Source organism: Cebidichthys violaceus, unplaced genomic scaffold (genome assembly GCF_023349555.1).
Source record: "Cebidichthys violaceus isolate CVI_PGR_0920_01 unplaced genomic scaffold, fCebVio1.0.p SCAF_3, whole genome shotgun sequence".
NCBI lineage: Eukaryota > Metazoa > Chordata > Actinopteri > Perciformes > Stichaeidae > Cebidichthys > Cebidichthys violaceus.
In genome coordinates, this window is record NW_027176483.1 from 21,687,459 (window position 1) to 21,713,927 (window position 26,469).

A 26,469-nucleotide genomic window follows, 5' to 3' on the forward strand; every position below is an offset into this window, starting at 1 on the left:
CGGGTCACAAAACATGATTGCTTCGCGTCACAGAGACGTGTGTATGGACTGTGTCATAGTAGGGTATTTTATGAATGAGAATTCTACAATTATTGAATTTGAAAAAAATAAAAGACCATTAACAAAAAAGTTCTGTCACCACGAGCCCCTGAGCGGACACCATCCCTTCATATCTAGCGCCCTCTGCTGGAACCCTCCGACATCGCAGCTGCCAGTTACACCGCGCATGTGTCATTCAATAGCCTCGCGCAGCACCCGGAAGTTTACTTTTTTTTTTTGCAGGATGGAAAGCTTGAGCTGCTGTGCTTTAACAGGTTAGCGACGCATTTAGCGTTCGTTTTGCTTAGTTTGAGAGCGTGACGTCATAGTGCCGTTACATTTAAGGCGTTAAGGCTGTTGTGTTGAGGGAGACAAGTGACGTATCGTTAATGCTTTGCTAGCTAGCTAGCGGTAGCTAAGTTACCGTTAATCATCCGAGGTCCAAGATGAGATGTATGTCATCTAACCACGGGGACGGCTGTGGGCGGTCTGTGTTATTATAGCGGTGTAATGAGAGCCTGCTGCTTTACGTGTAACGTCTCGTGACGTATGTCAGAGCAATGCTGAATTTGCGGGGCTGAAATTAAGTTCGACGACACGGTTTCATAGCTTTATGGTCCACACAGTACTCTGGTTATGGGTCAGCCCTGGTATAGAGTTAAGAAGCATCTCAATAACTTTAAATATTACACGGTCAAGCTTTAGCACACAGGCTTTGAAACATGGGGGGGTTGGGACACCTCTGAGGGTTTGTCACTCAAATTTAAGCGAAAGAAGTCATTAAAAGAATAACTAAAACATGAGTAAAATATGTTGACTTGTGAAATACTGGCCTCCTCTCTCTCTCCAATAATGAATCAGCTGAATAAGGACAGCAGTAGTCTTGGTGATTTCACTGGGACATTTTATCGATGACAACAAATTGCCAAATTCAAATGGAACTGATGTTATTGTCACAAAGTCAGACTTCTTTGAGGATATAAAGTCAGCGGTTAATCCAGCGTCAAACTCCAAAAAACGATTCATGACACCATCACTTTAACTCCTCACAACGTCGTGATTAAGCGTAGCCAGCTAGATGCTATTTAGATGTATACAATACAATACATGACTTTACTGAAATCAATACTGCACAGTATCTGTTTTAGGGTGGATTAAAACAAACTAAATATTGTACCCTACTGTGTGTGAACTGTGTGTTGGTGTGCAGGGCATCATGGGTAACACGGAGAGCGTGGTGGTGCAGAAGCGGCTGGCCCGCTTCCGCCCCGAGGAGCGGCCGGTGGTCGAGGGGGTCTTCGACAGGCTCCTGGGCGCCGCCGGGGCCCCTTCAGCACCCCCCGGGAGAACGCCAGCGGGGACGACTCTAACTCTTGAGACGCTGCAGGTGAGGCTGTTAAAGCGGCGAACGGACTTCACCATCAGCATACCTGTCAGGAATAAGTCGTTTCTACCAGTGTGTATAATCGACCCCTCCTTTCGTCTGTCCCAAGTCCTCAATGGGCAGCCTGGCACCGGACTCCATGGTGAGGAGGGTCTACCGGTCCATGTGCAGTATTGACCCCGGATCGGCAGCTTCTGGGAAAACCAGCACCTCTGCAGCCTCCGGAGTCGGTCGAGAGCAATTGGTGGTCTTCCTAGCAGACACCCTGCGAGGCACCGCAGAAGAGCGGGCTCCTCTGGTGATGGCCATGGCCCGGAGCGGAGACGAGGCGGCGGCTGTGACCCGCGAGCAGCTAGAAGAGGTGAGCAGAGGGTAACATCACATAGCAGTACTTCTTTTCTTTTCTTCTGTTTCTTTTGTTTCAACCCTCCTTCCTCACTTCTTCTTTAGTTCCTCCAGGACCTGATATCTGCTGTAGTTCGGATTCTGGTCCACAGAGGGAGCCTGCAGGCCTGGCAGCCAGAGAGAATGGGTGACAGCTCTCTGGGTGTCCAACTCCTGGCAGAGCAGATGTGTTCTGAACTCAAACCCTCAGGTACATGTGAATCCTCTCCTCACCGCTTCTCACCTCCCTGCTCTTCTCGTCTCCTAATGTCTCCTCTCCTCTCCTCTCCTCTCTACAGATCAGGGAGGCTGTGATGTTTCCTGTCTGGAGGACTGGATCTTCAGGGTCTCCCAGGTATCACTGTACCTGGAGATGCTGGTAGCTGAGGGCCTCAAAGTGTCCCTGAGCGGCCGGCCGGCCCCCACCCTGCTGCCCCCCTGCAGGGAGACACCCTGGAAGGAGCTGAGGTGTCTGCTGCTGGACATCCCCTCCCTCATGTTTCTGGCACCACAGGTCAGAATGCAAACGTGTTCAGCATCGTACTGGTCGATTTTGACCGAAGTTTCTTGACGCTTTCTTTGGTTCGAGCTAAAAAATGCAACAATCAAGAAATATATGTGACCTGCTCTATTTCTATAACAGGAACTAGCAGCACTGAGTCAGGTAGAGTGGCAACATATTGTTGTGTAGCAGTAACGTGATCAGTTCCACCTCATTGTCACGTAGTTTAGTTATCCCAATTGTCACATTTTGCCGTATGCAATCCAGCATGCTTTTCTGACTATTCTGACCCACAATCCTTTGCGCAGCAGACGTATGAGCAAGAGCTTCAAAGTTCAAGGTGCCATGTTATGAGGAAGCAGTATTTCCTAATAGAATGCACGCTGCATGCAACAGTGTGCACTTTGTAAGGGCAGCCGCAGAATGTACTAACAGGAAAAATACAAAGTGAACTCGTTGAGTCTGATGTCGCTCGTGGTCGGAACCCAGAAACAAGCATTAAGAATAACAATACTGAAAGAGACGATCTCCTCGCTGAAGGTTTTGTTCTTCGTATTTAGGTCCTTTGCCTCCTCTTAAACAGGAACCTGACCCGGGGGACAAGGAGCCTTTTGACAAACTCAATGACGAGGGCCTGCACTTAGTTCTGGGGACATTTCACCCCCCGCGTGGGTACTACTTTCTTGGGTACTACTTTCTTAAAGTACAGGTGCTTTATGCGTTAGGTTTGCAGGGATGACCGTCACCGATTGGTCGAACACACACAGTGCCTCTGCCTCAACCCGTTTACTGTTTCATTCATAAAAAAAGGAGGTACTCTAGTATCGCTCTAGGAGTGCATTTCTCTTTGCTCGACGGCACTAAAAGTAAAGTTAGTCTTTGCCTGTCTGTCGGTTTGAACATAGACCCATTCATCACTGGTGTTCTAGAACGGTACTTACACAACTCTGCATTAATCTCTCCAGTTGCCGGACAGCTACAGCGCCCCCTGGAGACTTGTGTTTTCCACGCGGCTGCACGGGGAGAGCTTCAGCCGGATGGTGGCCGGCCTGACGAAGTGCGGACCCACGCTGCTGCTCGTCAAAGACACGGAGGGCCACGTTTTTGGGGGCTTCGCCTCCCACGCCTGGGAGACGAAGCCTCAGTTCCAGGGTGAGAGAGGAGACCACGATGTTCATCGGCTGCCTTCCGACCGCTTCATAGAGAACATGACTCGCTCTCTCATGTTAGCGAGTGAACCTGTGACCTCAGGTTCTTGTCATTATTGATATAACTGATAACGCTGCGATTAGCTTCCCTCAACATAAAGCATGGTTATGCAACAGCTAACCAGTAGTAGCATGAGCTATCAAACGTGCATAGTTATTAGCAACCTGATAAAAGTGCACTTTCATATTTTTCACTTTTACATAATTATTACTAAGTGTTTTGGTGGATATGATCCTGGTAGTTGGTATCTCTGTATTTCAACACTTTTATACTTCAACAGTTCAACAACAAAATGTGACGAGCAATATTATCGTCTAACTTGACAAACGGGATAGAAACAAAACATTGTCTCTCGCCGTATATATATTTTTTTATTATATAAAATAAGTTCCCATGGTGGTCCACAGGAAGGGGAGGGACTTGGCGCTTAGGTGCATCAGTATGCCAGCGTTATGCTGAACATTCTTAAGGTGCTGCTTCAGACGTCCAGACCCTGGTTCATGAGGATAAAGAGCAGAGGAGAGACGTCTCTGGTGGTTAACAGTACTATCACGTTAGTGTGGACCAGACCCCGCAGGAGGAACCATTGAGGAAGTAGTACTACTTGTTTGAATACTGTGGCCTGTCACTTAATACTTTGTGTGTGTGTGTGTGTGTGTGTGTGCAGGTGACTCCAGATGTTTCCTGTTCACTGTGTTCCCCAGACTGAGAGTTTATACAGCAACAGGATACAACCAGCACTTCATGTACCTCAACCAGAACCAGCAGACCATGCCCAACGGACTGGTGAGGCTGCGCTAGTTTAACGGAGGGTGACTTCTGCTGCTTGTGGCCTGTGATCATCACATGGAGCCTAAAATGTAGTTACCTTCATTTAGCCAGTGAATATACGTTTTCAGATGTACGTTTTCTGATTTAGGGGACAAAATCCTTTAATAGGTCAAACTGACCTGTCACGTTAAGGATACAATACGATACAACAAAAGATACATCGTCGTAAGACATTTGGGCCAATGTGTTCCGCCTCTTTTGCTTTACCGTGAACCTGATTGGTCAATGCTACTTGGACTACAAATGGAAAAAACAACCAATGCTGTACCAAAGTCTTGTCCCATTGCCTACAGTGTTTCGAGAGATGATTGTGTAACTCGTTGTGTTCGTCACATTGGTAGAACAGCAGCCCTAATAGCCAGTAAACAAACTCATCACCGAGTTCAACAATCCATATGTATTAACAATAAAGAAGTCCCGCCCACACCGGGGGGGGGGAACTATTCATCGTTCTCCATTGACTATTGCAAACAACAGTGAGTGAGTAAAGCATCAGCGGGCTCTACACTCAGTATGATGACGTTGTGTGTGCAGCATGTGTGTCTAAATGTCATTTATGAGCTACTTCAGTCATTTCTGTGTTATACTGGAATGTGGATTAATCACAAAGCTATGCATTATTGTGTTTCCCGTTAGCTAACACATAGCTAACATTAGCTTGCTAACAGCTAACTTGTCCCATCATCACTTTAAACATTTGACTTCATTCTCATTCGTTAGGGTATGGGCGGTCAGCACGGCTACTTCGGCCTGTGGCTGGACAGTGACTTTGGCCGTGGTCACAGCCGAGCGCGGCCCAAGTGCACCACCTACGGCAGCCCTCAGCTGTCCGGAGAGGAGGACTTCACCCTGGACTCAGTGGAGGTGTGGGCGGTCGGAAAACCCCCCGAACCGGAGGAGGTCGGAGTACTTGCTTTTTTTTTTGTTGCCTTTATTTAATAGCAGACACAGTACAGGTAGTTGAACCGGTGACGTTGTGGTTCTGCAGTATGCAGATCCCTTTTGACATATTTCCACACGTTTCCACCGGGACGAACCCGGTACTTTTTTATTTATTTAAGCAGAGAACATGCACATCAGGCGTGTAAATCATCTGCACCAGAAATAGAGAACCTCATTTACATTCCAGCTGTTTCCTTTTAGAATATGGAGAATTAAACCTGTGCTATTTCTGTATGTCATGTGTTTCAGGGCGAGGAGGGGAAGGGCAAGAAGAGCATCCTCGACGCGGATCTAGAGGTCCAGGCCATGATGGCGATGACAGGGAAGACTCTACACAGTCAGGGCCTCAGGGAGCCAGAAGAAGACCAGGAGCAGTGAGGGGCAACAGGGACATAGGCCAAAAACAATCTTAACTTATTGGGGCGCCCAGTCCCCCTGGTACTACTGACACAGATTGGGATTTTATCATCTGTCACACCTGGTTAACATTCACTCCTGACTTTTAAGACATGTCTTCTGTGTATGATATAGAGATATGAGGTTTCTCTTTCAAGGGTTTGTTGTTGTATTACTCATTTTGGCCACAAGAGGCTGAGATGCACAACTACTCCATTTTCTAAATAGCACTAAAATCATTTGTGTTTTCTTCAATGTAATTGTGTTTAGATTGTGTGGACGAATTAAAACTCACCTGGAAGAAAACACTCATTCTTTTAGCACTGCTTTGAGCGTGGGGTGACATGGGTCACACATGGCAAAACTAATCATCATACTGTAAAACTAAATGTCCTCTTTCACAGAGGAGCTTAGAAAAAAGTCATTCTCATGTTTACACCGACCAGCTGTTGAAGATGTCAGAAGTCATTAGAACATAAACAAGGTTGAAGTAGGTCTGAAGGCAGCTTATGATTGGTCTGTAAAGTCAAATCTAGCCCTTCACACTCAACTGAACGCTACCAGTGTGCATAAAGCAGCTTCTGTCATCAGTGTGAAAGAGACCAACGTGTCATGGGCGTGTTCACGCTTACATCCTCCAAGCTCCACTGGCGTGAAATAGATAGAGGCAAACTTTTTTTGAATACATATTTACCACAGAAAGGTCTGTCAGATAAGAGGCAGTAGAAGATGTTTATTCCCCCAGCAGTAGCCTCAGGCAACCACAATGCATCCACATCACCTCTGATCAAACCACGAAGTGAAGGACTAGGTTGAGGAAAGTGAGCACAGTAAAACTAAGTTACACCATTATCAGTTGTATATAGCAGTAAAGTAATACATTATCCTGAAGGTCTGGGTTCAAAGGAGGTAAGTATCTCCCTATAGCCCATTTTAAGAGAAGTCTAATCGTGAATTGCCATGTGACACATAATTTTATTGCTACAGTAATAAACAACCTTTGAATTTTTAGGTCTATTCTATTGCTTGTCCGCCCGCATCATGGCCCACACATTAAATGGAAGGTTGGATTTGTGTTTTTTTGTGTGTGGAGCAAATCTACGACATGGAGCAACAGATACAACAGTTTTAATACAAATCCTTGTAAAACGTACCTTTATAAATAGACCTGTATTGTGCAAGCAGATGTGAAACTGTGCATTTTATTGTCTTGTTTTATCGGGTACAGCTGAGACTGACGAACTGCATCAAAATCATTAGGTGTGTGGCAGAGCATGTAACAACACGCAACGTCTCAATCTTCTAAAGCTAGGGTCAGTCATGTTGAGAAACAACTTTGAGAGACTGAACGTAAAAACCCAGAAACCCAGCCCAGACGACTCGCTTCCATTAACAGTAGCTAGCAGTATTAGCTCCAGAGAACGCTGAATGTGTGGAGAAACTGGGCAAGTTGGCAACACTGACCCTTCAGGCCTCACTCCAAAGACACACCCCCAAAATGATCATGATGAATGCAAACATGTCATAATGACATAAGCATCTCTTCCTAGTTGTTGTGTGCCTCTTTGTGGTCATTTAGCGTCTCTTGCTAGTTGTTTTGTGTCTCTTTGTGGTCATTTAGCATCTCTTGCTAGTTGTTTTGTGTCTCTTTGTGGTCATTTAGTGTCTCTTCCTAGTTGTTGTGTGTCTCTTTGTGGTCATTTAGCGTCTCTTGCTAGTTGTTTTGTGTCTCTTTCTGGTCATTTAGTGTCTCATTTAGCGTCTCTTCCTAGTTGTTTTGTGTCTTTTTGTGGTCATTTAGCGTCTCTTCCTAGTTGTTTTGTGTCTCTTTCTGGTCATTTAGCGTCTCTTCCTAGTTGTTTTGTGTCTCTTTGTGGTCATTTAGCGTCTCTTCCTAGTTGTTTTGTGCCTCTTTGTGGTCATTTAGCGTCTCTTGCTAGTTGTTTTGTGTCTTTTTGTGGTCATTTAGCGTCTCTTGCTAGTTGTTTTGTGTCTTTTTGTGGTCATTTAGCGTCTCTTCCTAGTTGTTTTGTGCCTCTTTGTGGTCATTTAGCGTCTCTTGCTAGTTGTTTTGTGTCTCTTTGTGGTCATTTAGCGTCTCTTGCTAGTTGTTTTGTGTCTCTTTGTGGTCATTTAGCGTCTCTTCCTAGTTGTTTTGTGCCTCTTTGTGGTCATTTAGCGTCTCTTGCTAGTTGTTTTGTGTCTTTTTGTGGTCATTTAGCGTCTCTTCCTAGTTGTTTTGTGCCTCTTTGTGGTCATTTAGCGTCTCTTCCTAGTTGTTTTGTGCCTCTTTGTGGTCATTTAGCGTCTCTTCCTAGTTGTTTTGTGTCTCTTTGTGGTCATTTAGCGTCTCTTGCTAGTTGTTTTGTGTCTCTTTGTGGTCATTTAGCGTCTCTTCCTAGTTGTTGTGTGTCTCTTTCTGGTCATTTAGCGTCTCTTGCTAGTTGTTTTGTCTCTTTGTGGTCATTTAGCGTGTCTTCCTAGTTGTTTTGTGTCTCTTTGTGGTCATTTAGCGTCTCTTGCTAGTTGTTTTGTGTCTCTTTGTGGTCATTTAGCGTCTCTTGCTAGTTGTTTTGTCTCTTTGTGGTCATTTAGCGTCTCTTGCTAGTTGTTTTGTGTCTCTTTGTGGTCATTTAGCGTCTCTTCCTAGTTGTTTTGTGCCTCTTTGTGGTCATTTAGCGTCTCTTCCTAGTTGTTTTGTGTCTCTTTGTGGTCATTTAGCGTCTCTTGCTAGTTGTTTTGTGTCTCTTTGTGGTCATTTAGCGTCTCTTCCTAGTTGTTGTGTGTCTCTTTGTGGTCATTTAGCGTCTCTTGCTAGTTGTTTTGTTTCTTTGTGGTCATTTAGCGTGTCTTCCTAGTTGTTTTGTGTCTCTTTGTGGTCATTTAGCGTCTCTTGCTAGTTGTTTTGTGTCTCTTTGTGGTCATTTAGCGTCTCTTGCTAGTTGTTTTGTCTCTTTGTGGTCATTTAGCGTCTCTTGCTAGTTGTTTTGTGTCTCTTTGTGGTCATTTAGCGTCTCTTGCTAGTTGTTTTGTGTCTCTTTGTGGTCATTTAGCGTCTCTTGCTAGTTGTTTTGTGTCTCTGTTGTTAATGTATTATAGCATACGTATCATAATGTAAGCAAATCCATCATAAAAAGAGCAAAGGCATCATAATGACGTAAACGCATTCTACTGAATGTAAATGCATCATAATCAAAGCAAGCGCATCATATTCAACATAAACTCATCATAATGAACATTAACGCATCATATTCAACATGAACTCATCATAATGAACGTTAACGCATCATATTCAACATGAACTCATCATAATGAACGTTAACGCATCATATTCAACATAAACTCATCATAATGAACGTTAACGCATCATATTCAACATAAACTCATAACGAAGGCCAACGAATCATGGTGAAACTGAACACATCATAATACACATAAATGAATCATATAGTGAACATAAACACGTCATAATTAATGTAAGCATATAATGAACGGAAATACAACATAATGAGAACAAATACATAATGAAGGTAAATGCATGATAATGAATGTAAGCGCATCATAATAAAAGGAGAGGAGGGGGGCCGGAGGGTACAACTACTTCCACTTGTGTTTCTCAGTTGAGTGAACTGTCAGTGTGTCATAATCTGCTCATAAACTGTAAAATGTTGGCATCATGATAAACCACCAGATCTCCACTTTGACACCACTAACTGTACCATTACAACGTTACAAACGCCTTCTCAGAGACCGAGACAGGCCACTCTGTATTCACCCCCCCCCCCCCCCCCCCCCCCCCTCGCTGCTCTGCTACCATGCAAATGTACTGAGGCGAGCTTCACATGCAAATCTCTGATATATAACCTTCCCACAGTGGCACGGCGGACGTGGCTCCATAGAGAATGTTTCTGCTTATCTTCATATTTGTGTATGGAAATGATTTTATCATTTTATTCCCAGAAATGTGAATATATTTGGAGCTCGGAATCAACTCTTCGTTGCACTCATTCCTCCCCAGCTGGAGAAAATGCTGTTGTATAACAACTGTATATAACCATTTTATATAACCATTATATATAACCATTATTTATAACCATTATTTATAACCATTCTTTATAACCATTATATATAACCATTCTTTATAACCATTATATGTAACCATTATATGTAACCATTATATGTAACCATTATATATAACCATTATATATAACCATTATTTATAACCATTATTTATAACCATTATATATAACCATTATTTATAACCATTATATATAACCATTATATATAACCATTATATATAACCATTATTTTTGTCTCTCAATGCTCTGCCGCATGCTGCCGTTGATGCACATATTGACATAGTTCTGGTGACGGAGCTGTATTTACCTTTATGTCCAAATAGCACTTTTGTTCAACACGTACATGAATTCAGTTTGCTTTACTTTGATTCCACGGTATTTGCTGTTCTGTGGACTTGATTTCATTCTTGATCTTTTTCAAAACCTTTTTAGATTCTAGATCAGTTATTCCAAAACAAAAGACAGAAGCATAGACTGGAGGACATTGGGTATACATTTATTTCTCTGCTATCCTCATCCACAATTATTTCTTTAAAGGATGTATTTTTTATTTCATAACATGGAATGTAACTTTTACTTAAGTACTGCAAAAAAGTACAGTTTTAAGGTAACTTTGCTTAAATATTCCTAATTTAACTGTATTTCAGAGGGATGTATTGTACTTAATATACGTACTACTGTTATTGATGAAACTAGGTAGAACAATGACATTAAAGTTATGTTCATCCATCAGTCCTAATATTCCAATAATACAACACTATAACTCCAAATTGGATCATTCTCAAGCATAATACATGTTTGTGAATTATGACATAACAGCCCCCAAAGGCCCCACTCACCAGGAGCAAGACACAAAGACTGTAGTATTTGGCCATTTGTTTTTTGTCTTTGTGGTCATTTCGAGTCTCTTCCTGGTCCATTCGTGTCTCTTTGACTGACATTTTGCAGGTGAAGGGGGGGGGGGGCGAGGCCCCTGACACTTTGGGCCCCTGTGCCGGTGCCCCGTAGGCCCGTTCAATAAGCCCTCCATGATAATACCTACTTTTACTTTTGATACATTAAGCACAGAATGCTGACACAGCTTTTACACTTTAACTTGATGAAGGCTTTGCTGGTATAGAGTACTTCATGTTTGAACTGTGGTACTTCTACTTAAGTGTAGGATCTGAGTACTTCTTCCAGCACTGATAAGAGTAAAACACATTGTTTGAATCATTCTTCTCGTCAGTGCGATACTTCTTAGCAGTCCGCGGACCTTCTGGACCACGTTAGCGGACGAGCAGGAGTCCTCGTCCCGCAGTTTGACAGCCACCTGTCTCACTCGCACTATGTCGATGGAGTTCGCTTAAGATGGCGCAGCTTTCTCTCAGAGAGCGCGACCACATCCACTAAAACAACAAGCGGAGCTCCTGAACGCGTCTCCATGCTGACGGCTCGGAGCCTCCCGCCCGGTGCGGCGCGGCGCGGCGCGGGGCAGCGCGGCGCAGCGCGGGGCAGCGCGGCGCGGTGCCTCCCGCACAGTCTCGTTTGCATAGATACCGTCCTGGCTTCCGGTCCTTTTTTTTTTTTTTTTTCTTTATAACTTGTAGGCTTGTAACGCAAGTTAACTTTTACTTCCTTGTACACACAGATAGAGGAACTGGCCGTTGTGCGGGTGGCCTGTTGTTCTTCGCTTGTCAACAGTCTACATCCTCTCCGAGCCTCAGTTCAGGACCTTCTGAATCATGAGCAGGTAGAACGGTGCGGGAGCAGAACAGAACCCAATCCACCGTTAAGGTAAGCCTTTAACTTCACTGAAAAGTGCGTGTTTTTATGTGTATTAGCTGCCTGTGGTGTGTGAGTGTGAGTTCAGTTAAGAAGAGGGGAAATCCGCTTTTCACCGGCAGCAGCGTCTCATCTACTGGGCTGCTGTGACCTGATAGCTCACAGCATGGTGTCGGTCCGTGTCCGTCCGTCCGTCCGTCCGTCTGTCATACCGGCTTGAAACGCTCACCGTCACACTTGGAGCTATTTCTTATATGTCATATTATGGCTCTAATGTCGAACAGGGCTGCTGGGTTCTTATGAGACTTTATTATAATTATTCATGTTTCTTTCTGTTTCCCTATTGTCTTGCCTCTTCATGGGGGAGACGTTGTACATGGTCATTTGCATATTTATTATAAATTCACATGGAATAAAATACCAAAACAAATAACACAGCAAGACAATGTCTACCCAGGAGAGGCCAAGATAACAAATGATTTGACTATTTCTGTTTCTTATGGTATGAAACCACCTATTGAGTCATGCAGAACCACTTTTGCTTAATTTCTGATGAAACCTCTCCTGTATTATTGTACATTCGGTTCAAATCACATCTTCACCGTATCTTCACCCCAGAAGGGTTTTGTTGTTGAATTACATGGAGATGTGTGTCCATACGTATCGATAGACAACTATTCGAGGTGTTTGATGTGCCTCTGGATGTTCATTTGATCTATTTGAGTGTTGTGCTGTCAAGAACTGTGATCCTCTATGCTCCAGACATCGAGCCTTCATTGGAGTCCCGGTGTGTAGAACGGTGCTCGGCCTGTGGTGCTGCTCTCTCTAGAGAACCGCTCATGCAAACAACTTGACGCTCAGCACAGCGCTGCCTTTGGTCCTCAGCAACACACCTGCCATGACACTCCAGTCACGCTCACAAATGAAATGCACTCTAGTTCAGGGGAAAGAAAGATTAGGTAAAGGTCTGAGGCCCCCAAACTAAACGGGCCCCAAACAGCTATAGATTTATTATGATAAATATAGAATTATGTTACTATTCTAACTCATCAAATAACTTACAAAAGGCCCCCAAAGCACTAAACTGTCCAGCATCGTTTTAGAATTAGAAGCTCAGTACATTGTGCTGATAATGCCTCGCTTTCACTCTGGCCCTCACTGTGCGGTATTAATAGTTTATATTTTTACTTCAATGTATTTTTAGTCGGGCTACTTCTTCTCCAACATGCCAAGTTAGAGAAATTGTAAAAACTAAAACAAGACGCCATTTGCCCAGAGCCCTTCAATGACTAAATCCACCCCGTTAATTCAGGGTTAATTCGTGGCTTGCTTTGAGATAAACACTGCTGTTAAAAAGTAGAGCTGGGCTCTACTTATGTTATATACATAAGTAGAGCCCATATGTTAGCATATCCAGCATCCAGCAGCAAAAGTAATTTGCAGTCAATGAAGGCCCCACTGCTGACGACATGTTCAAGTTCACTAATTTATTCAAAGTTTATTCATATTGAATGTCCAAATTGCACCGAATTCAACTAAGCACTCCGTGGGATCCACTGTGAAACACCCACCAAGTGTGAAGAACATCCATTGGCAGCTTCTCGAGAACATCTTCCCCAGGTTAACACCGTTAGCTCTGTCAGCACTGTAACCGTTGTTAACACCGTTATCTCTGTCTGCACTGTAATCGTTGTTAACACCGTTATCTCTGTCTGCACTGTAATCGTTGTTAACACCGTTATCTCTGTCTGCACTGTAATCGTTGTTAACACCGTTAGCTCTGTCAGCACTGTAACCGTTGTTTGCACCGTTAGCTCTGTCAGCACTGTAACCGTTGTTTGCACCGTTAGCTCTGTCTGCACTGTAACCGTTGTTTGCACCGTTAGCTCTGTCAGTACTATTACCGTTGTTTGCACCGTTAGCTCTGTCAGTACTATTACCGTTGTTAACACTGTTAGCTCTGTCTGCACTGTAACCGTTGTTTGCACTGTTAGCTCTGTCTGCACTGTAACTGTTGTTAACACCGTTAGCTCTGTCTGCACTGTAACCGTTGTTTGCACCGTTAGCTCTGTCTGCACTGTAACCGCTGTTAACACCGTTAGCTCTGTCTGCACTGTAACCGCTGTTAACACCGTTAGCTCTGTCTGCACTGTAACCGCTGTTAACACCGTTAGCTCTGTCTGCACTGTAACCGCTGTTAACACCGTTAGCTCTGTCTGCACTGTAACCGCTGTTAACACCGTTAGCTCTGTCTGCACTGTAACCGTTGTTAACACCGTTAGCTCTGTCTGCACTGTAACCGTTGTTAACACCGTTAGCTCTGTCTGCACTGTAACCGCTGTTAACACCGTTAGCTCTGTCTGCACTGTAACCGCTGTTAACACCGTTAGCTCTGTCTGCACTGTAACCGTTGTTAACACCGTTAGCTCTGTCTGCACTGTAACCGTTGTTAACACCGTTAGCTCTGTCTGCACTGTAACCGTTGTTAACACCGTTAGCTCTGTCTGCACTATTACCGTTGTTAACACCGTTAGCTCTGTCTGCACTATTACCGTTGTTAACACCGTTAGCTCTGTCTGCACTATTACCGTTGTTAACACCGTTAGCTCTGTCTGCACTATTACCGTTGTTAACACCGTTAGCTCTGTCTGCACTATTACCGTTGTTAACACCGTTAGGTCTGTCAGCACTATTACCGTTGTTAACACCGTTAGGTCTGTCAGCACTGTAACCGTTGTTAACACCGTTAGCTCTGTCTGCACTGTAACCGTTGTTAACACCGTTAGCTCTGTCTGCACTATTACCGTTGTTAACACCGTTAGGTCTGTCTGCACTGTAACTGTTGTTTGCACTGTTATTTATTTTTGCGCTGTTACAGTTATCTGCGCTGTTTGCTTTGTTAGTTTACAAGCAACCCTTTCACATTACACATGCTCAATCAAGACTTTGTGTGTGTGTGTGTGTGTGTGTGTGTCCTTGTGCTGAATACAACTAGTGCAAACTCTGTACACTCGCTGGACTTGGGCTATAGTTACAGGCATCACAGTTCTCTTTTTGTCTTCAAAATGGGCATTGATTCTTTTTTCTACCTTCATATTCAATCATAAATTCCACCTTCATCCTTTTTCAAATGAGTAACGTAGCTTTAAGTTCCGTTACTAAGTTTGTGATAAACCGGGTACATTTGTATATTGATAACGTATTTGAATACCTTCAGCCTGTATTGAACACACAAAGCTTACTTTCAACTTTGATCCTAAAGCTCATACAAAGAACTGGGGTTGCAGTCAGTGGACTGTGGTAAAACAAACTTTTGGTTTAGTCTACAGGATTTAAACCACATTATTGTCACTTCTACTACCGTATCTTCCGTTCCTCTGGCCTTTCACGCCGGTTTATTTTAACCAGTGAGATTTGTTCTGCCCCTTGTCGGGTTTCTCTTGTGCAATTCATGCAGTTTTGACCCGGGGACCGTGGCGTTTTCCACCGCGTGCAATTTTGTGCAAAAAAAGAAATTCCCATGAAATCTGCTCTTATTTAGCATAAAGGAGTTTGTAGGCATTTGTGTGAATACCGATGCACTCCATCGGTGTATATGTGCGAGTGTTCCGGTGTGTTTAAGAAATAACGCAGCAACAGAGCAACATCCTCATTTCATATCAACACTGGCTTCCCTGAAGCGGGCGTGCTCAAGAGTGAGTGAACGCTGTATCGCCACAGTATTTGTGTAACGCATTGCTGCAGCACCAGTATGAGGAAACGTAGTGGATCTAGACAAGGCTGCAGTGAGGCCGATAGGGACTGTCCCTTCACAGGGTTCAGCCTTCAGCAGGGTTGTGTGATAATGTCCATTAATCATTAACGTCCCTTCAAAAGCATTTCATGGAACACCCTTGAAGAAAGGTTTCTTCAGAAGCATATGAACCTGAGCCCTTTTGGAAACATTCTTTTTGAGAGTGCACGACTAAAAGTTGAACTGGGAGAATGCCCTTCCTGAAATAAACATGAAGCGATCAGGAAGAGTCAAAAACACTGGTGTACACTCATGGTTGTTGGTGAGTGGTGTTAGCCTCACTGATGCTTATTTTGCCTCTTAAACGATGTTTGGCAGAGTGGACCTACAGAATCCAACAGAGTCATTAAGTGACTCACAGGAGGACCATTCATTAGCAACAGTTGATATGTTGTTTATTTCCTCCATAATCAAAGCCTTTTACGCCGTGAACGAGCGTCTCCGTGTGTCTCTCCCGTCACCGTCTCAGCTGCAGAGATGGCTCGTTCGGGGCAGCAGGGCGAGATGACGGAGTACAAGAAGATGCTGATCAAACGGGACATGGAGATGGGCGTGGTCATGACGGTGTTCCGGCAGAAGGTGGAGCGGCTCACCGTGCAGGTCATCATGGAGACCCGGCAGGTGGCGTGGACACGCACCGCAGACAAAACCGATGGTGTCCGTGAGTATATTAACGACGAAAAATCATCACGAGCATCTCCTTGGTTTATGGAGCATTTTCAAAACGCAGTAACAATATCTCTGCACCGTTAAGAGGAGAGACACCAGGCCAACATACATCGGTTTTTCACACACTGGTCAATTTTGAGATGTCTTCTTTCAGACTAGTGGAAAGAAAACATCCAAAATACACATTTACATTTAAGTGTTTATTTTCCTACTTTGTCTATTTGTGACCTAAATTCACCAATAGTTACCATTATTAATACCTTAATACCTCATTAGCATATTTGAACATAACATTTCAGATCCAGTTCCTGAACATGTGTGCAAATTAATGCACATTTAAAGAAGATTATGCATCATTTGTATATCTAAACATATACAATTTCAGAAAACTTGTAATAATAAATAATAATTGTCTTAGTGTAAGTAATCACCTGGGGATGTTTCATGGATGATCTGTTAGGCCTGTACTTTACACCCTATACACACCTGACGCTGACGTGGTTTGGTTTAAGCTAGAACATGCTATATGCTAACGTGTGTTACCCGTTAACTAAACTGTTAAAACTTGGGAAATAAATGTCATGAAATGCAAATGGTTTATTTGATGAACAACTTGAGTAAAACTGGTTTAATGAGAAATACAGTAAACGCTGTTATTTTTTTATTGTAAGTACCGACTCGTTTTAGCATGCTAGGTTGTAGCCTAGCTTGCGGTGCTGGCAAATTTGTTAGCCAGGTGGATTTTTAGTTTAGACTTGTACTTGAGCTCTGATACCTTTTGTTGGTATTTTCTCTGTTAAGGAATAAGTGAATATGAAGTGTCACGTTTTTAACTAAATTTTGAGTTAACAGAGTTTTCAGTAGAATATAAAATCATTACAGAAATTGGTATTACATTCATGAACATTTCAAGGTGATTTTGGTGATCGTTACATATAACGTGTTACTTGTAGGAGGATACGTGTTGAACGTATCACAGTTCTAATGCAGACTGTGAACCTGGGATGAGTTGCAGGGGAAATGTATTGCATTCTAAAATGAGCATAAAAACGGACTTTCCGCAAACCTTTAAAATGTTTAACAGCAGCTTAAATCTTATTTGGTGCTCTCAGACTCTCTACGGGTTGTGACATTCGTCCCCAGCAGAGGTGATGACTTACTTACTCCAGAATTATGCGTCGTGTGCTGTGTTTCAGTGGATCTGTTTGAGATCAGAGAGGTTCGTCCGGGGAGGAACTCCAAGGACTTTGAGCGCTTTAAAGATGGCAAGGACAAACACGATGAAAACACCTGCTTCACAATCTTCTACGGATCACTGTTTGTTCTCAACACCCTCAGTCTGGGAGGTGAGATCTTTATTTGTTCTGTAGTATTCTGTCGGACCACTGTTTGTGTCCTTGTAGGCCGTGTGTTTCATACCTGGGCCTTCAGTGCTGTCCTACCACAGTTGAACCACCTCCTATAACCTCATTATGACGCAGCATGACAGGATGCTGCGTCATTAACGGACAATGCATAGAGTCAAAATCAATGTAATTAACACAATGACAAGAACCAGTCACATGTATTTATATGACAACAAAGCAGGTAGAATAACATAAAACCCAAATAACATGATTCAACAGGAAAACTGCGACGCTAAAACACGCATTCACCCTCACACTAAAGAGAACCATTCAATGTTATTCACATCAGAGGAACAATATCAACCATATCATAAAAACAACACCATAGAAACATGAACACAGTAGTAACGCAGATTTAAAAACAAAAGCAGTTCACTTACTAAAGCTGCTGTTCACTTAAAGACAAAGTCCATCCTCCTTTCTTTGATTACAAAGAGTTCAATGACGCGGTTGTTCAGAACATCGGTGCGGTTCAGTTCCAGTAAGAAGTCCTCCTCGATTCATGGACGCCAGTGATGACAGTGGAGCCTCCCCAGTTCTATTTCTTGAATATGTTTTAATGCGTTTGAGGCTGAAAATGTCCGCTCCACAGAGGAAGTAGATGTTGGGATTGTCACCGCCAAACATGGCAAAACGCAAAAAATGTAATGTCACGTAAAAACTTCTTGCATATCTTTAAACATGAACTCTTATTACTACAAAGTTCTGCTAGCTAGCTTCACAACAGTCAGACTAGCCCTCTGACCAACGAACCGCTCCCTTTGTAGATTTAAATCTCTTTTTCTGAGCTAAGGACATAACGATTATTAGTTTCAGGTGATGATTATGTTAACTTACATCATGTACGTAATTCTAGGTTAACTTGCGTACTATGACAAACATTTTTATTTTAACCCAACCCATGATCTTTCCTGAAACCTAACCAAGTAGTATTGTTGTCTAAACCTAACCACACTGCAAATGTTACGGAACATTAACCACATGTTTAAAACGGCAACTGTTACATTTAGGTATGAGGACGTGTTGATCTCCTGCAACACTGTTCCTGTAAAGCTTAAGTGAAAGTCTTTATTCACTGTTACGATCATTAAAATGCTAAAGCAGCATGTGTATGCATTAAGCTTTCAGTAGCTACTGTAGCATAGACGTGCTAAAGCTAGTTAATGATGTGCTAACAAACTCTGCTAATGTTGTCGCCCCAGGTCTTTACCATAGTCTGTATATTAGAAGAGGACGTAGTCATCGTGACGTCACTCATTGCTTTGTGAACTGTCGTTATGAAGCCTCCAGTTCGGCCGATTTTGCCGTCTCCATCTTGGATTACGGCCGTCGCCATATTGTTTTTTGCAACCGATAAACGGAAGTTATCATATCTGGAATGCGGAGAAGTGACAGAGAGACACCGTATAGGCTCTGGTAGTGGCAGCGACCTGTCAATCACAGTAAGCCCCGCCCCTAAAGCATTCCACTCTAAATGGACCATAATGTACTAAATGAACATCATGCTGTATTGAAGAAGACTGTAAACTAGAGATTGAGACCATAAACTCATGTTTACAATGTTTACTGAGGGAATAAATCAAGAGAGAAGTAGAGTCATTTTAGACTAGACTTCTATACAACCAGAGGAGTCGCCCCCTGCTGGACACTAGAGAGAATGCAGCTTTAACACACTTCTGCGTTGGCTTCACTCGGCAGAACCAGAGTTTCCATCTGGTTTTAACGTAGAAATGTAACATTTTAGAAATGTATATCTCCTTCCAACCTCTCTCAACGAGTATCACTATTACACAACGTTTAACCATGACTAGCTCCAGTGTGAACAACAAGTATTTCCTAAACAGCGGATCAGATTATGTTTCAAAAGCAGACCCACTGCTCATCACCTACGTAGTGCAGTAATACTTTATGTTCTGCTCATTTTCCAGCTGATTCTGTTGAGGAGGCGCAGAAATGGCTGATAGGACTAGAGTTGCTGAGGCAGGAGACACTGGAAGCTCCGACTCCGGTTCTTGTCGAGAGGTAGACTGACACACACACATTCACACAGCTGCTAGTGGTGAAGACACGCCTCATAGTTCATCCCTTTGTGGTCCTTTTCTTCCAGCTGGCTGAGGAAGCAGATGTATTCTGTCAATCAGACCAAAACACACAGGTATGTATGATCTGGTTGCTCAGTCACACTAGCTCTGTACATGCATGCTAAAGATCAATGTTGTGTCTTATGACTGGTATGATGTGACAAATTTCTCACTGGTAAAAAGTGTGTTTTCTAAATCATTCGATTCCCCAGTATCTCCATGAAGGAGCTGAAGGCTCTACTAGCTTCCATCAACTACAAGCCCCCCAGCTCTCGTTCCCTCAAAGACAAATTCCTGGTACTCTTGTCTTCTTGTCTTCACATCGCGTCCTCGTCGACCAGAGGACTGTTAGTCTGTTCTGGAATGCAACATATTCAAACTGTCTTTCTCAGTCAGGGCTTTGCTTTTTGTTCTGCTTTCACAGGAAGTGGGAGGAAAGAAAGACCGCCTGGACTTTGCGCAGTTTCATAAATTTTACAACCTTATCATGTTTGAACAGAATGAGGTGAGTCCGTATTGAATCACATTGGAGTAAATATATATACTGTATATATTATTGCACATGAGTTATTCCAGCATGTTCATTCATATTACATTTTAAACTCAGATCCTGGATGAGTTCAAAAAAGAATCGTGTGCTTTTATTTTGGGGTGAGCTCCTTTTCCTTTCCCCTCATCTTTGCTAACACTGATGTAAATTATTATTTATTGTATAATCGTGTATTTTGTGTTTGCTCTTCTTCATTAAACAGTAACACAGATAAACCAGATGCCTCGGCAGTTCTGCTCCACGACTTCCAACGATTCCTCCTCTACCAGCAAAAGGTCAAATAAGCGACAGTGAATGATTAGTGCAACAGGAAAAAGAGCCGGTGTTGTTTGGTATAATAGTTGATTGACGGGCATATGCATGCATGTCATACAGTGACCTGTGTGAGTACTAGTCCTTCATTTCAAACACACGACTGTGCTCCTGATGCCGTTATATAGCAGCAGTCCTCTAACGTGTCGGTCTGTACAACCCTTTGAGATGACTCTGTGGTTTGAGCTACGATGTCTGCCTCAGCAGCGCTGACCAGAAGGCTAAACTGTTTCATCTCCGTCCCTGAAACACTCCTCCAGTATTGTCAGACTCTCTTTTTGATGAGCCCGTCATGCTTTGCAGTGTTGGCAGCTGTTACCAGTGCTGGAATGACGTTGTTTTAGGCTTCCACCCTTGAGTGTACGGCCAATAGGAACATCCTCCTTCTGAAGTCACCTGTGATTGGCCAAAGTCGAGATTGTCTAAAGCCTGAAAACAGAGACAAGATTCTAGATCAGTCTCAAACCACTTGAATTACAATATGCTAACATCTGCTACAAAAATATATCGCCTACCCCAGCTTCAATCTGAAAAATGAAAGAAATGAGCAAATGTCCAATATCTGAAAACCAAGTGAAACAGCTTTAACACTCGGGTCAGAATATAAAGGCTGGATTTGTCATTGTTAAATATACTGCGACCAATGAGACAAACTTCTGTTTGATTAAAGAAAATGATTTGACGTTCAGTTTTTGACACAACAGTCTTTAGGAATAACCCACCGAAGTCAATGGGTTAGTGGGCAGCATACAAAGGTAATGAGATGCCATGGTGGTAAATAACAGTCCCCAGTGTACAGTGTATAGGAATAAAACCACCCAGAATTAACCCCTTCTAGTCCAATGACTAGACATGATTGAGAAGCAGTTTCGGTTGATGACCTCAAACGTCTGAGTCCCAAACAAAGAAGTTCAAATTGTCATCATCATTTAATGGTTTGATTGAATGTTACTTTTATGACTCTTTAGGTTTGTTTTTGTTCAGTTGTCCTTACATGGCCTGTGTAATACATTTACCTCTGTCTAAGTAAATCATCCACAAACTACATCCCACCTCAACTGCACTGCTTTGGTTTTAGTCATGACTAGTTCTGACCGTGAAGGAAACTCACCTTTCATGCTTTCAAAGGACGGACATGATTTCATTCATGGCCCACATTTCTTTTTGCTGTCAGTTTGAAGTCACCTTTATAAGCCAAGTATGTGTACACAAACAAGGAATCTGACAAAGCTGGGCAAGAATAGAACGGTCTAGAACGTACACAAGTAGTGAAAAGTGAGGTGTTCATGAATACAAAGCACCAATGAATGAACTAAACATGAATAACATCTCTCTGTCCCGTCATCCCTCAGGAACCCTGGGCCAGTGACCTGAACCATGTCAGAGAACTGATGACCACCTTCATCGACGACACCATGAGAAAAACCAATGATCCGGAGTTCACCGTCAGCGAGGTACGCTGCTCTGTGCCTGCCGGTACCGTGTGTCACAGAGACGGAGCACACGGTGATTAGGCCGGTCACCACTGCTGCTTTTATCGGACAAAGTATATTATGTGAATTTAGTGTTAAAAGTAAGAGAAGAAGTCTGACTGTTTGGCCTAGAAGAACAACGCTGAGAGCCGTGTTGTTGTTGTTAAAGTCGATGAGTTAACTCTTAAGTCTCCTCCTCTAGTTCCTCAGTTTCCTCTTTTCCAAGGAGAACTCTGTGTGGGATGAGAAGTTCTCAGAGATCAGCAACCTGGACATGAACAACCCTCTGTCCCATTACTGGATCAACTCCTCACACAACACGTCAGTATGACTCCACACACACATACACACACACACACACACACACACACACACACACACACACACACACACACACACACACGTGACAGTGGAGTCAATCAAAGTGGTAGATGGACTCACATTTGTACAACAAAAAGTCTGCATTAAAAATGTTTGCAATTGAGTTTTAAAATATGTCTTTTAACGAACAGTGAGAGTCTAATATAAATATGATGTTAGTTGCATTGTGGGAAATGTAGGGTTTAGGTTTCTGGGGCTTCACTCGTGGATCCAGGAGGTTTTTTCGTGATCTGGTAACCCAAACATTGTTCTCGTTAATGGTTTACAGCCGATCCATAAAGCGGTAGCCAATTGTTTATTAACATGAATAAATTACACATTATAAACCTTTTTTTTTTTAGAGAGCGGTACCAGATACACTGCTCACCAAAACATGTCATAGCAAGAGGTAACGATACATGAAGAATACACACCTAATGTAGCACGTCCTGTGTCCTTCGACAGCTACCTGACCGGCGACCAGCTCCGCAGCGAGTCGTCCACCGAGGCTTATGTGCGCTGTCTGCGTCTGGGATGCCGCTGTGTTGAACGTCAGTATGATCCAGCCCTAGATCAGTCATGGATTTTAGGTCACAGTTGGGAGTTTCGTTTGCAGGAGTCGCAGTAAAATGTTATATTTCTGTATTACTGAATCTGTCCAGTGGACTGCTGGGAGGGGCCCGGGGAGCCAATCATCTACCACGGCTGGACCAGGACGACCAAGATCAAGTTTGAGGATGTGGTCAAAGCCATTAACGATCACGCTTTTGTCACATCAGAGTAAGAACCACAAAAAACACTGTCACTATGTCTGTGACTTTATGACTCTTTCACACACACACACACACACACACACACACACACACACACACACACACACACACACAGCAGCTTTTAGAGTTGAATTAGCTCATTTAAAATTGGGCAGGTGCCCTTGAGGGCAATAGATCTGTGTTCAATCAAAATAACATTTTTGATTGAATTCTTCTATATTCACTTTTTTAATCCTCATTAAGCTCACTTACTTCATTCAACTTTATTTGGAGAATTTACATAAATTTTTTACCCACCTCACTGATTCTATTTTAAATTTGAATTACAAAATGATTTTAGTATTATTTGATGTCATTAAACTCCATCAAGGAATTGTGGTTTTAGCATTTAGTTTTTGGTGATTATGCCACTTTAAGACCATTGGTTTGGTACATTTTTAGTTGTTTGCTGATATATTACTGGTCTGGATTTTGAATTATTATTCCAAATCTTCCCATTAACATTGTCATCTTACAGCCAATGACCACGCCGTGTCTCTCGTAGGTTCCCATTGATCCTGTCCATAGAGGAGCATTGCCCTGTGGAGCAGCAGCGTCAGATGGCTCGCATCTTCAGAGACGTGTTTGGAGACAAACTGCTGACTGAACCTGTGGAGCAGATGGCTGAGCAGCTACCGTCACCCACACAGCTGAAGGGCAAGATCATACTCAAGGTACTGTCTACACACACCGATCAGCGTCAGTGGGATCTGTATGTCGACGGCGAGAAGGTTTTGTTGTCGTTCGTAATGACTGCTTTCTTCTTCTTTCTTCCTTGTGCAGCACAAGAAGCTCAGTGTGGAGGGAGGAGGAACCACCAGAGAGTTCAGGAAGGGGCAGAAACAAGGAGATCTGGAGATCTGGGACCCTGTGGACCAGGTACTGTCAGAGGGGTCAAATGGGTTTGGCGAGGTAGCTGATCCCCTAGTTCCAGTCTCATAGATTATCCTACAGACAGAAATAATCACTGAAACAACCTCATTATTAATGAGAAACTATGAGCATATACTCTTCAGTGAGTCATTTCTGACTTTTGAACTGACTGCATGTTGCGCTTGAATAGTTCCCTGTGTTAGCAGCTTGTTTGCATGTGGAGTACTCTGCGTCCAAATGGGGGACCCTCGAGTGTTAACCTTATACACCCGAGGGTCCCCCATTTGGACGCAGAGAGTTTTGTGTTAAAAGTAACTGGCAGAGAACCCACGAAGAACGAATATAATGATGTTATAGTTCTGCAGAAACCTCAGCGTCCTGGGAACAACATGAACTAGGTCACTTCTACATGAGACAAACACATCTCCCATCAGCCAAGCAAACAAATAACAAAATATCATAAATCATACTCGATATGACTGGGACAGACCGGAGAAAAAGGCTGCTACACTCCGTTAGCAACGTGCTACCTACGAACATGCAGCATGAAAAAGCACGAGCGCCTGACGGAGATTACGGACATAGTTTCCATTTCTCTCCCCGGTAAACCATCGCAGAGATATTCAGCTTCGAACACAAAAAGTCACACAGCTTTCATCGAATATTGTACTTACTTTTGGTCGAATCTCAGCGAAAAAATGGAATATCTCCGTACTTCCAACGCATGTTTGTCCAGCTGCTGGTGCTCCGTGTGAATCCGTTCGATTCGTGTCTCTCCGACACTCCTCGGATTCTTGAGAGGGTTGGAAGCTCAGCAAATCAGATTTCAGAGATGGGACGTTTTTGAGCTTTATTGGCTAATAGTGCTGTCAATCATCTAGCTTTCAATTCCAGGCAATTCTATTGGCTCCTACGGTTCGAAGGATGTCTCAATGGTGAAAATCGGAGAAGGGGGGGCTGAGATACAGCCCTGAACAGAGAGAATGGCTGAGTCTGAAGCAGTATTTGACCTTAAACTAAACAACTAAAAAGGGCATAGAAAGAGCTTAAAACACTCAAAAAAGGTCCAATCTTCTGTCTATTGATTCATTGAACATCAGGAGTGATACATAGAAGTGATATAGAGTGTTTTTGAATTTAAAAAATATTTTTTTATTCAAATATTGGAATATTTGATCAGTTTTTTAATTTTATATGCTCTATATTTTATAAATGTTTCACTGTATCTATGTATAGCTGTGTATGTAGAGCCTATATCAGTTGTTCTAAGAGCTCAGCATATTTAAAGTCTTGGATTTCCATACTTTCCAAAAAACAATACCCTAAAAGTGCTGTTTTTCCAGGGTGAGCTTTTGAGTTTTCCAAGTTGTGCTGTGTTCCATCCTTATCTTATGTGAACCTGTAACATGTATTCTGATAGTTCCATCATTTTTCTCATCTCAAAAATATATAATTTTTTTTTTTATTTAATTATACACTTAATTAGGTATTTCTTATCTTTATTCTAGCTGAGGCCTGCAAATAGGCCTCGGGTATTTAACATTTAAAATGTTGTCTTTCTCAGCGGTGGAACAAGCACTACTGTGTGATCTCTGATGACAAGCTGTATTATGCAGAGGAGTATGAGGAGGAAGAAGAAGATCCCAGGAAGGTAAAAAAAAAAAAGAGCTTACCTGTAACGTTTTCAGGCATTGTTTTTTCTGCTTTAACTTATCATTGTGAAGTAAATGTTGATTGCACAAGCCTCGCTTTCACGATACAATTATGTCTGCCGGTGGGTACGATCTCCTGGGAAAATGAAGGCTCACTTTACGGCACAAAAGTCCAGTGGTGGCTGCTGTCTTGATAAACAGGTTAGGGTACAGGGGGATGGGGTCAAACTTAACAAAAGATTCCGCCCGGTCGGGGTCTTTGGCCTTCGGTCTGCACCCGGTGTGAGACGATTCCTTCGGTAGGGCAGAGGAGAGAGGTCAGCCTGCCGGATCACCTCTCAAGAGGTTCAGGAGATCCTCTTTATCTTCTTCCCAGTCTATGTTCCCAGCTCTGTGAACAGATGCTCACTCTAATCACCTGGTGGGCTGCAGGTGTGACCAATGCCACTCGCCAAGTGGCTGCAGCACCTGAACTGGATAGTAGACTCCCTCTATCACCTCCCCCAACCTGAGCTTGGGGATCCACCCCCTGTGCTGGGTATGCTCGGCTTTTCCCCCTGGTTTTCCATATAATGGAACAAATATTTTATAAATGATTCTGAGATTTGGTAAAGGTTTATTTCAACCAATTCAAAAAAATAGAGGCGGAGCAGCCTCTATGGACCAGCCTCCTTTAGCTTCAACCATTGCGCAACCAAAACAGAAAGAAGACAGTGCTTCCTCACTCGTCATCTCCCGCCTGGACTACTGCAATTCTCTACTCGCCGGAGCCCCGGCGTCGGCCATCAGACCTCTGGAGCTTGTCCAGAAAGCCGCAGCTCGCCTGGTGTTCAATCGCCCCAAGTTCTCCCACACAACTTCCTTTCTCCGTTCTCTACACTGGCTCCCTGTAAGAGCTCATCCAGTTTAAGACTCTGGTGCTAGAATACAGGGCAGTGAAAGGAACAGCTCCTTCCTAT

The 26,469-nt window shown here is 43.2% G+C and overlaps 2 protein-coding genes across 2 annotated transcripts in view; both read left to right on the forward strand.

Moving 5' to 3' along the window:
• The first annotated feature begins 249 nt into the window (after positions 1-249).
• meak7 (MTOR associated protein, eak-7 homolog) lies at positions 250-5,995 on the forward strand. Its single transcript, XM_068723985.1, has 9 exons — positions 250-314; positions 1,250-1,426; positions 1,533-1,784; positions 1,874-2,018; positions 2,107-2,321; positions 3,275-3,461; positions 4,186-4,304; positions 5,070-5,249; positions 5,541-5,995. Exons 2-9 carry the CDS (start codon positions 1,256-1,258, stop codon positions 5,667-5,669), a joined length of 1,398 nt encoding a protein of 465 aa, XP_068580086.1. The 5' UTR covers positions 250-314; positions 1,250-1,255; the 3' UTR covers positions 5,670-5,995.
• Positions 5,996-11,341: 5,346 nt separating this feature from the next.
• Positions 11,342-26,469, forward strand: part of plcg2 (phospholipase C, gamma 2) — a 33,260-nt gene continuing 18,132 nt past the window's right edge. Inside the window, exons 1-16 of the mRNA XM_068724212.1 lie at positions 11,342-11,542; positions 15,793-15,984; positions 17,189-17,338; positions 19,327-19,420; positions 19,506-19,553; positions 19,692-19,776; positions 19,904-19,984; positions 20,087-20,130; positions 20,232-20,304; positions 21,694-21,795; positions 22,016-22,134; positions 22,639-22,724; positions 22,836-22,953; positions 23,491-23,659; positions 23,769-23,864; positions 25,423-25,509. Of these exons, the coding sequence (XP_068580313.1) occupies positions 15,801-15,984; positions 17,189-17,338; positions 19,327-19,420; positions 19,506-19,553; positions 19,692-19,776; positions 19,904-19,984; positions 20,087-20,130; positions 20,232-20,304; positions 21,694-21,795; positions 22,016-22,134; positions 22,639-22,724; positions 22,836-22,953; positions 23,491-23,659; positions 23,769-23,864; positions 25,423-25,509 (1,536 nt within the window). The 5' untranslated portion in view covers positions 11,342-11,542; positions 15,793-15,800. The remainder of the gene's footprint in view (positions 11,543-15,792; positions 15,985-17,188; positions 17,339-19,326; positions 19,421-19,505; positions 19,554-19,691; positions 19,777-19,903; positions 19,985-20,086; positions 20,131-20,231; positions 20,305-21,693; positions 21,796-22,015; positions 22,135-22,638; positions 22,725-22,835; positions 22,954-23,490; positions 23,660-23,768; positions 23,865-25,422; positions 25,510-26,469) is intronic.

Excerpts from the sequence above, each read along its gene's own strand:
- meak7 (XM_068723985.1), top strand. The coding sequence starts at position 1,256 with ATGGGTAACACGGAGAGCGTGGTGGTGCAGAAGCGGCTGGCCCGCTTC. Across the intron at positions 1,785-1,873 it reads CCCGCGAGCAGCTAGAAGAG|TTCCTCCAGGACCTGATATC; the intron begins GTGAGCAGAGGG and ends CTTCTTCTTTAG. Across the intron at positions 5,250-5,540 it reads AACCCCCCGAACCGGAGGAG|GGCGAGGAGGGGAAGGGCAA; the intron begins GTCGGAGTACTT and ends CATGTGTTTCAG.